Source organism: Athene noctua, chromosome 29 (genome assembly GCF_965140245.1).
Source record: "Athene noctua chromosome 29, bAthNoc1.hap1.1, whole genome shotgun sequence".
Taxonomy (NCBI): domain Eukaryota; kingdom Metazoa; phylum Chordata; class Aves; order Strigiformes; family Strigidae; genus Athene; species Athene noctua.
The window spans coordinates 3,152,359-3,162,698 of record NC_134065.1 but is presented as its reverse complement, the minus strand read 5'-3'; the positions used below and the strand labels follow the sequence as shown (position 1 = coordinate 3,162,698).

At 42.8% G+C, this 10,340-nt stretch overlaps 2 protein-coding genes across 2 annotated transcripts; both read right to left on the bottom strand.

Moving 5' to 3' along the window:
* Positions 1–4,818: 4,818 nt before the first annotated feature.
* Positions 4,819–5,460, bottom strand: LOC141971500 (uncharacterized). Its single transcript, XM_074928894.1, has one exon. It carries the CDS (start codon positions 5,458–5,460, stop codon positions 4,819–4,821), a length of 642 nt encoding a protein of 213 aa, XP_074784995.1.
* A 2,722-nt stretch (positions 5,461–8,182) lies between these two features.
* LOC141971452 (uncharacterized) lies at positions 8,183–8,788 on the bottom strand. Its single transcript, XM_074928791.1, has one exon. The coding sequence runs from the start codon at positions 8,786–8,788 to the stop codon at positions 8,183–8,185; it is 606 nt and encodes a 201-aa protein (XP_074784892.1).
* Positions 8,789–10,340: the final 1,552 nt, after the last annotated feature.

Here is a 10,340-nt window from a genome sequence, read left to right as displayed (position 1 = left end):
GAAGGATGCTCACGCGTACCGGAGACCTGGACGCGTGGACAGGACAGGATCGTACTGACCGTCTCTGGTCTTATTCTGAGTGCACGGCGGGTTGTTTTTTTTTTTTTGTTTGTTTTTTTTCTTTGTATAATTTGTTGTTTTTCTCTGTGTAATTCCGGAAGGCATTGCCGTCGCCGTTGTCCTCACACAAGTCTCGGGAGATGGTTTGTTCCCCAGTTTGAATCACGGTTTCTGGGGGGGTTTATACGTCGCTGTAGAGACGGACAAAGCGACACACGCGCGCACTCACATGGGTGGACAATTGGCTAGGTTTTTTATTAAAAATATGCATTTTTATTAAAAGCATGCATTAAATAGATATATTTATATCAATATTCATATTTTTATATACATTCATACATGTTCAGATTTATATTATTTATATTCTATATATTTTATATATTATATATTATATTTATCTATTATATAGTGTATTAATATATTTTATATATTATATTTAGACATTTTAGACATTTTAGACATTTTAGATATTTTAGATATTTTAGATATATTTATCTACTATAGATATTATATCTATCTATTTATATGTTATATTTAGATAATTTATAAATAATATAAATTTAGATATTTTATAAATGTAAATTTTATAAATATTATAAATTTAGAGATTTTATAAATATTATAAATTTTATAAATCCTATATTTAGATATTTTAGATATTATATTTATCTACTATAGATATTATATCTATCTAATTATAGATTCTATTTAGATATTTTATAAATATTATACATTTAGAGATTTTATAAATATTATAAATTTAGATATTTTATAAATATTATAAATTTTATAAATATTATATTTAGATATTTTAGACATTTTAGATATTTTAGACATTTTAGATATTATATTTATCTACTATAGATATTATATCTATCTATTTATAGATTATATTTAGATATTATATAAATATTATAAATTTAGATATTTTATAAATATACATTTTATAAATATTATATTTAGATATTTTAGACATTTTAGACATTTTAGACATTTTAGACATTTTAGACATTTTAGATATTTTAGATATTTTCGATCTTATATGTATCTATTATAGATATTATATCTATTTATAGATTATATTTAGATATTTTATAAATATTATAAATTTAGATATTTTATAAATATTATACATTTTATAAATATTATATGTAGACATTTTAGACATTTTAGACATTTTAGGTATTTTAGATATTATATTTATCTACTATAGATATTATATCTATTTATAGATTATATTTAGATATTTTATAAATATTATAAATTTAGATATTTTATAAGTATTATAAATTTTATAAATATTATATTTAGATATTTTAGACATTTTAGACATTTTAGATATTTTCGATCTTATATGTATCTATTATAGATATAATATCTAAATATAATATAATATATAAATAGATATAATATTTAGATATTTTATAAATATTATATTTAGATATTTTAGACATTTTAGACATTTTAGATATTTTAGAGAGTTTAGATATTATATTTATCTATTATAGATATTACATCTATCTATTTATAGATTATATTTAGATATTTTAGAAATATATTTAGATAGTTTAGATATATTTATCTATTATAGATATTATCTCTATCTATTTATATATTATATTTCGATATTTTAGAAATATATTTAGATATTTTAGATATTATATTTATCTATTACAGATATTATATCTATTTATATATTATATTTCGATATTTTAGAAATATATTTAGATATTTTAGATATTATATTTATCTATTACAGATATTATATCTATTTATATATTATATTTCGATATTTTAGAAATATATTTAGATATTTTAGATATTATATTTATCTATTACAGATATTATATCTATTTATATATTATATTTCGATATTTTAGAAATATATTTAGATATTTTAGATATTATATTTATCTATTACAGATATTATATCTATTTATATATTATATTTCGATATTTTAGAAATATATTTAGATATTTTAGATATTATATTTATCTATTACAGATATTATATCTATTTATATATTATATTTCGATATTTTAGAAATATATTTAGATATTTTAGATATTATATTTATCTATTACAGATATTATATCTATTTATATATTATATTTCGATATTTTAGAAATATATTTAGATATTTTAGATATTATATTGATCTCTTTATCTATTCTATGTATATATTTTATATATATTACATGTATATATCCTATATATTCATATTTTATCTCCCAGAGCGTTCCAATCCAGTTGGTCAAAGAGCGGTTTTGACCGTTCTCCTTGGATAACCTTTATCCGTCTCCTCCCTGCTTGCTTCATCCTGCCCTGTAGTCAGCAGGTCCCTGGAAGTTCTGCGCTTTACGCGAAGCTTCCCTCTCTCAGGGGTACAGCGGCGTCTTGTCAAGGTCAAACTCTTCTTCACTCAGGTTGTCGGCAGAGCAGCTGCTCCCCCCGACACTTGCTCAGCATTCCTCCAGATGTCACTTACTGGTTTTCTATTTACGAAAAAGAAAAAATGAAGCACGGGATAAACCCAAGATCTTACAAAGAGCTGGGAGACGCCCCAGGTGCAAGTTCAAACCTCCAAATCCCTGAGAGGTGATTTAAACACAAAGGTCTTTTCTTTTCTTTTCTTTTTTCTTTTTTCTTTTCTTTTCTTTTCTTTTCTTTTCTTTTCTTTTCTTTTCTTTTCTTTTCTTTTCTTTTCTTTTCTTTTCTTTTCTTTTCTTTTCTTTTCTTTTTTCTTCTCTTCTCTTCTCTTCTCTTCTCTTCTCTTCTCTTCTCTTCTCTTCTCTTCTCTTCTCTTCTCTTCTCTTCTCTTCTCTTCTCTTCTCTTCTCTTCTCTTCTCTTCTCTCCTCTCCTCTCCTCTCCTCTCCTCTCCTCTCCTCTCCTCTCCTCTCCTCTCCTCTCCTCTCCTCTCCTCTCCTCTCCTCTTTTATTTTATTTATTTTCCATCTCATTAGAGATTAGACAAATCCACGTCAAAACAGCTTAAGCAGAACAACTCCCGCCCTGGGGTGGTGAAGCAGGACCTGCCCTCCTGAGGTCTCCTCCAGCCCTCTCTCCCACAGCCCGACAACCTCCAGACGGGATTTGGATGCCTTTGCTCCCCCCCATTCTTCGCTGCAATAGTTTTGCTGACACTTTTCTTTCCACAGAGGTCCCTGGGACTTGCACAAGCAGTGTTGCACGCACGGGAGCAGCCGAGCCCTTGCAGTCCCACTGGGGGGGGGGGGGGGGGGGGGGGCATTTTTTGCTGCCCCAGGGCTGGGCCACTCCACCGAGCTGTGCCTGGCGTGGGGACAGCGTGCGCTGCAGAGCACGTCGGCATCAGCCTCTGCACATGCGTGAGGAAGAGGTTGGCGAGGAAGGCTTGCTGCAGCATCGTGGCAGAGCACGTTGGCAGCATCTGCGTGTCCACCTCGAAAGCCTCCATCCCAGGAAGGTGCTCCCTGTGCCCGTTTTTGCTTCTTTTCCTTACCCAGATCGTGCTGCAGGAGAAATCTCCACCGTTAATGTTGTGAAGCGGCTGATTCTGCGATGCGTCACGTCCGGCAGCCTGGGCCAGGCAGGACACCGGGAGAGGGAGACGATGGAGGCTCTTGCCTGGGCTGGGTGAGGTGCGAGGAACCACCTGGGACACGATGCTGTGAGTCACTGACTCCAGATCCCTCCTTCGCTGCAACAATCCTCCCAGGTGATTTCTCTTCTAACCCTCCCAGGCCGTATCTTACAAGGAGTTTGGGGCCTTTTGCCCCATTAGAGAGAGCGGGTCCAGCCAAGTGCCCCCCAGTGTCTACAAACCCATTTCTAACCTTCGTTTGACATGTATTCCTGACCAGAAAATCCCCATTTCTCCCTGAGTCAATATCTTCAGCTCGGAGAGGTCTCACCCCTCCCTGCTCTTTCCCAACATCTCTCAGCCGTCAGAATGGCCCCGAGCATCCCGGGGTATCAACTGCTGAAGGCACGTAGGTCCCGCAGGAGCTGCCTCCCTTGGGGCGAGACAAGATCTGTCACACCTGAGATCTCTGAAGGTCCAGCAGACCACGGACCAGAGCGTTTCTCTTCCACCGGCTTTGTCATCCCCTCTTGCTCTGCACTAGCCCTGCCATTCCCATTCCTGAATCCTCTTCCTGAGTTTTTTTCCCAGGGATTTTTTTTTTTTTTTTTTGGAAGCTTATGATGCAACTGTACCTGTTGCCTCATCAGTGAATGAAACGATGTGCCAAGCAGACCCTCTAATTTTTAACTCTCTGATGAAACCTGTGGTTTGTTTTGTTTTGTTTTTTTTTTTTTTTTTTACCTTAGCATTAATAAATCAGTATTTAATTGCTGGGTTGCATAAGGAATCCATGATGAAAACTGTTAGCTACTTCTCAACTCCAGGAAGTTGTCTGGAGTAGAAATAAAAAGACGCCAGGTTGAATCAACCGGGAACCTCGACGTGAGGGTGAACGGGGATGCTGCCAGCACCAGCCTTGGCCGCAAGAAGGAACAGAAACGATTCAACGGGATGAAGCGGAAAACACTGATGCAAGGGGGTTATGAAGCATCATTTTTTATTGCCTCCATGTCTGCTGTGAAATAAGGAGGTGAATGGCGCTTGATATTTCACAGAGACAGTGGGTTACACCTTCAACAAGCACGTTACAAGAATGACAGGAACAGTGGAGATCCGGGGGACGTGTCACCCATCAGGGCAACGCTGCAAGAGGGAGACGTTTCCCCCATTCATCCCCACTCCTCGTGTCCTCTACTTTATCTTCCGAGCTGGCACTTTGCAGACCTGCTGTTGCTGCTGGCTCGGGATGCATTTTGCCACGGGCACGCAGCCTTGCTGCACCGGAGCGGGGCAGGTCTGCACTGGGCAGCACTGGGCGACGGGCTGCGTTGGCTTGCTGTAGCACGGCTTTCCGCCCTGGTGCCCTGATCCGTGGCATGTCTCAGAGCAGACTGATCTCCCGTAGCTCTGGCATCCCCCTGACGACCCGTAGCTGTACGTGGGTCTCCTGACACAGCTTGAACAACCTCCGTGGCTTGAACCCGAGGACCTGTGGCATCTCTCAGAGCAGACCGACCTCCCGTAGCTCTGGCATCCCCCCGATGACCCATAGCTGTACGTGGGCCTCCTGACACAGCTTGAGCCCCCACCTCCATGGCAAGAACCAGCTGCAGCATAGCCATGGCATCTCTCGGAGCAGACGGGCTGCCGGTAGCCGTAATGGCGGTAGTTGTGCCCTCTCATGCCTTCAACGCCTTCACCATCACACCCCGAGGAGCAGGTGTTGTAGCCGTAGCGGAAGGGTGTGCGCCGGGTGTCCAGCCAGGATCCCGAGGGATCATACCAGGTTGAGTTCAAGTTGAAGTATGATTCTCTTCCAGAAGAATAGATCATGTTTGAGTTGTAGGGAAAAACCTGAAAAAGATGTGGCCACATAGGCTTGAATTTCCATCTTCTCTGTTTACATTTAATTTCCCATAAAGCTGCTTTAGTGGCCCATGCAGGGGTCAACCTTTCTTATCCTGAAATCCTGGATCTAAAGGAAATCCTTGCAGTTGTCCAATACCTCTTTCTGACCTTACCCTTGATTTTTTTTTTTTTTCCATCCAAGAACAGAAACAACCATAAGACACCGCAGCATGTAGTGGCATTGTTGCAAATCCCATACCCAAGTCCCCCAGTAGCTTCTTTCTCAGCTCAGTCCATTGTCCTCTAGCCCTTACGTGCACGGTCTGGAGGACAGTGCAAACGTGCCAGGTCTGTGACCTCTGGAATCCCAACACCCATCCAAAAATGAACCCAGCTGCTCCAGGATGTGTCTTACCCAACTCACAAGGGAAGGCCGACGCTGACCAGGGGAGCAGATTATGAGAGACGAAGGGACGGAGGCCTTTTATATGGTTCCAAGTCTTCTCCTTGTAAATGAAACACGCCGCAGGAACGAGGACTAAATTATTTATTGACAAAACATCTCCTCCATTTGGATGCTGTTCCCAGCACTTGGCATGTTCTGCTTGACTCATTATCCCTGATAAGCATCTCTTAATTATAATGTAGTTACCGAATGGTGCACACAAAGGACTCACATCGTTTAAGCCACCCATTGGCTGTGTGAGGCAGGTTATAACGTACTTATTCACCATCTGCAGAGGACCGAGACACTGAGTGGAGGGTGACGGGTGACCTGTGAGTCAGGAGCCGTGATGTGCCCAGTGATAATGTCCCGGCCTTTTCCTTCTGCTACCCATGAGGAGCATTTCCAGGTGCCTGAAGCACAAACACGTGATGGGTCAGAGACACAAAAATCAAATTGTGCTGATGGGTCTCGGTGGTGAAGGGGATGGCTCTGCAGATGGTGGAGTGCAATGAATGGTGCTACCTCAACTTCTGCAAGGCTTTCGGCACAGCCTCCCACGGCAGCCTTGTAGTTAAGCTGGTGGAGGTATGGACTGGATGGTTAAACTGCATGGTGGGTGAAAAACTGGCTGATACTGGTGCTGGTGCCATTTAACACCTTCATTAATGTCTTGGACAATGGGGTGGACTTGGCAAATCATGTGGCACTTAATTGTGGTGAGTGGCTGAAATTTCTGGAAGATGGGACCTGGGCAAGCTGGAAAAATGGTTCTGTGCCTGGGATGGGCTAACTGGGATGGGAGATTGGGGTGGCTGGAGAAAAGCAGCTCGGAAGGAAAGATGGACAAAAGTTGAACTGGAAGTGCCGGTGCGAGGGCTAAGCTGGGCCTTGGTCTGTGGGCGCTGAGTCAGTCCTTTGGGCACCGCGCTGGGACGGCGCCTGGGAACTGGCTTCGGTGAGAAGAGGCTTGGAAGAAAATAAGGAACCAAGTAAGGGATTTCTGAAGTTAAATTTCATATGTAAGTGTTTTGCATTTGGTTAAAATTAGACATAAGAAAAATAAATTGTGGTTTGCTGCATGAAGAAAACAAGAATGAATTTGTTTGTTTTTTTTTTTCTTTCTGGTTTCCTGGTGGTTGCTAGCGGCTCGGCAAAGCACCGGGGCTATGCTCAGGCAACGCAAAAAACCAATAAAATCTATTTTAATGCACCTAGTGGAAGGATTTTCTGGCAAAGTGAGAGAAACAGCACGTTCCCAGCGTGTCTGCAAGAACCAGGCAGGGGGGAGCTGCGGGGGAAGAGCTCGCACGCATTCCTGGCATGCACAAACACACCTCACGTGCTGGGGCGCACACTTATTATCATGATTAACATTTACGTGGTGGATGGTCTCCCGGTGCAGCGTTACCATCTGGCTGACGACGGTGATGGCACACAGCGTGGAGCAAACTGTTTGTACCTAGATCACCTGCTGACGGGCCGTAGCGAAGCCCCTCTGGTCCTGTGGGGGGTAACCAGAGTGAGGAGGATTTAACAGCGTGCAGATGTTGGTGAAACCGCTACAGCCAGAGCTGAAATCCTCAGGTGTGAACTTTAATTTTTGATTTTAAATTTACAAGTTTCCGTGTGAGAATTTGAATGACTTTTTACATCTCGTTGTCGTGTTGGTAATGTTTTCTGGGGTGAAAAAAAAAAAAAAAAAAAAAAGAACCAAATGTCAATTAATTTTTTCAACTTTATTCTCGGATACACAGGGAGAAAGTAAAATTGCAGGAGTACTTGTTGCTCCTGCGGTCACAGTGTGTATTTTTTTTTTTTTTCCCAGTAGAGCCCTGTCTCTTTTCAAACAACCCTGAAATCACACTTGGCTGAACCCACGGGAGAAGGTGAATCCATGAGCGATTCTTTCCCCGTCCTTGCTCTTTCTGTTTGGTTTCTCCATCCTGAGGCTGCTCCCTTTCTTAGAAGAGGGGAGAAATGGCTGCTCCACCCTGAGGAAGAGCAAAGTGGGGTTTGGATGATTAGAGCCTATTCCCTGGGAATTTAAAGTGTCAGTGCTGGGGTCAAGCAGGGACCCTGCGGACCCTGAATCCAGTGTGCAAAGAGTAGCCAGGAGCCACCAGCCACGGTGGCTTTGTGTCGCGCTGGAAGCGGAGGTGGCACCGTCGGTGCTTCGGGCGAGGAGCGAAGCATCCCCTGTGCTGAGCGGTGGGTGGGCACGTGCCAAGGAGGGGTCCCGGTGCCTCGCTGGCCCCGTGATCATTTCTTCTGCAGGCAGGGGGGCAAGAGAGGGATTTGCTTTTGCTGGTGCTGGTTGGGATGCAGCGGCAGGGGCCCAGCGGTCGGGCAGCAGTGCTGGACGGGTGGGCGGCAGCTCGGGGCGCAGGGGCAGCGATGCTGCAGCGGCCGGGGATGCAGTGTCACGGGGGGACAAGCATCCTCCACGGGGCACTGCTCCACTCGCCTCCGGGGCTTGCCACAGCAGCCTGGCTCCTCGCAGTGCAGGGGTGGACGGTACTGCTGCAGCGGCCGGCGATGGATTTTAACAGGTGGGGGGCAAACGGGCTGCACGTGGCTCACCTCCACCCGCCGCCGGGGCTTGCCGAAATTGCAGCTTTGCTGAGGCGGGCAGCAGCTCCGCGGTGGGCACGGCTCGAGGGGCTGGCAGCCTTGCGGTTCGCTCTGGCAGGACCCCTCAACGTCACGGCTGAGGCTGCCGGGGTCATGGCAAGGGGGCAAGGCCGTGGTGCCCACGGGGATTTCATGGCAGCACCCCGTGGAACCGTGCCACGTCGAGCCTTTCTCACCACAGACCAAACCATCGTGGCACAAGTCCTGGTCGCTGCTGCCTTTAAAGTAGTGCATCCTGTGGCTGAGATGTCCAAGCCCTCAGGGATAAACAGTCTGGGAAAAAGAAAAAAAAAACCTACCGACTTCTTATTTTTTTTTCTGCTTTTTTTGTGAGAAAAAAAAGGAGGAATCCGAGACAGCTGAGAGAATACAACTCACCCTGGATCAGAGATGGATGGGCCGAGCAGAGAGTCTGAGTCCTGAGCACGGCGCTGAGGCCGAAAGCTTTTATATGCAGCCGAAGTCTTTTGAAAATGAGGCATGCCATGGGAATTAATAGCTGAGCAGTGAGTGCCACTTCTGTATGTATATTTTTTTTCTGGCACTTGCTGTTGGATTAATCAACTGCAATTAGCATCTCCCTTGATGTAACGTCAGCTTAGCTCTTTGCATATGCAGTGGCCATTATCTAATTAGTTCTCCCATTGGTCATGTTTGAATATGCTGTTACCTAATGGTAGTCAGATGGGATGCTGGGATAAGGATACCTGGAATACCGTCATGCTGAGTGATGTGCCCAAGAGGAGTCTCTCGTGGCAGTGGGAAAACCCCCAAAAGGCCCAGGAGTCTTGGTTTCCAGGTGCCCAGTGGTTCATGCCTTGAAAGAGGGTGTTGGAGCAGAGGTGTGCAGATAACTATGGTTCTTCACAGGGCTGAAAGAAAACGGAGAAATATCTACCACAGAAAACAAGCAAACGTCCTGCCAAAATAAAGAGCAACTTTTTTAAAAAAAGGAAAAACTGGAAAAACAGTGAAATTTTGGTTTTAGTAAATGGTTGATTTTTCAGCTCTGTTTCAGTTTAACACCACCCTGACGAGCTCTAACCCAGGAATTGTGCTCGTGGTGTGCTCCAGGGAGACGAGGGTTTTTCCTCAAACTCTTCTCTGGGTGTTTTACCCACAGCTGGAAATTCAGCTTGACGCTCGGCGGGGATGGGATGATTTTACTGCCTCTTCATGCCCCGCTCCACGCTTCGAGCCACAGCACCATGGTCTGTGGCTGGAAGTGCCCCGTGATGAAACAGGGGCTACACTGACATCATTTCTACCTGAATATAATTAGAAGTGGGAAAAATCTCTTTTTAATATGCTAAATTTGTGAAACTGTGATTTTATTTTGTAGAGCTGGACTCCAAGTGGACTTTTGTTTACTATATATAAAAAATCCTGAATTCTGGCTTAGCAAGATTCATTAAAAACATCATTTGAAACTTACATTTTAATGCTTCTGTTCTTTAAAAACAGACATCAGGTTTTAATGAACAACATTCCGCCGATGCGACGACCTTTCTGACACTAGCACTGAAGTTGTGGAGAGCACAACTAGTTCTTCAAAAACTGCAATTTCTGCCAAACCAACCCATCTTCGGACACTGAAATGTTATCAATCCGTAGTTTTGTGGGTTGTTTTTTTTTTTTTTTTTTCTTTCATAATCTTCCATCTGAAACACCTTTGGCTTTCGATTTGCTAGTGGAAAGCTGAAATTGTCTGTGAGAAAACAAGGGACGTTTTTCCAGCTGGCTTTGCAGCAGGTTGGACCTTGCTGCTCAGAGAAGGTCTGTGATA

Excerpts from the sequence above, each read along its gene's own strand:
- LOC141971500 (XM_074928894.1), bottom strand. The coding sequence starts at position 5,460 with ATGATCTATTCTTCTGGAAGAGAATCATACTTCAACTTGAACTCAACC.
- LOC141971452 (XM_074928791.1), bottom strand. The coding sequence starts at position 8,788 with ATGCACTACTTTAAAGGCAGCAGCGACCAGGACTTGTGCCACGATGGT.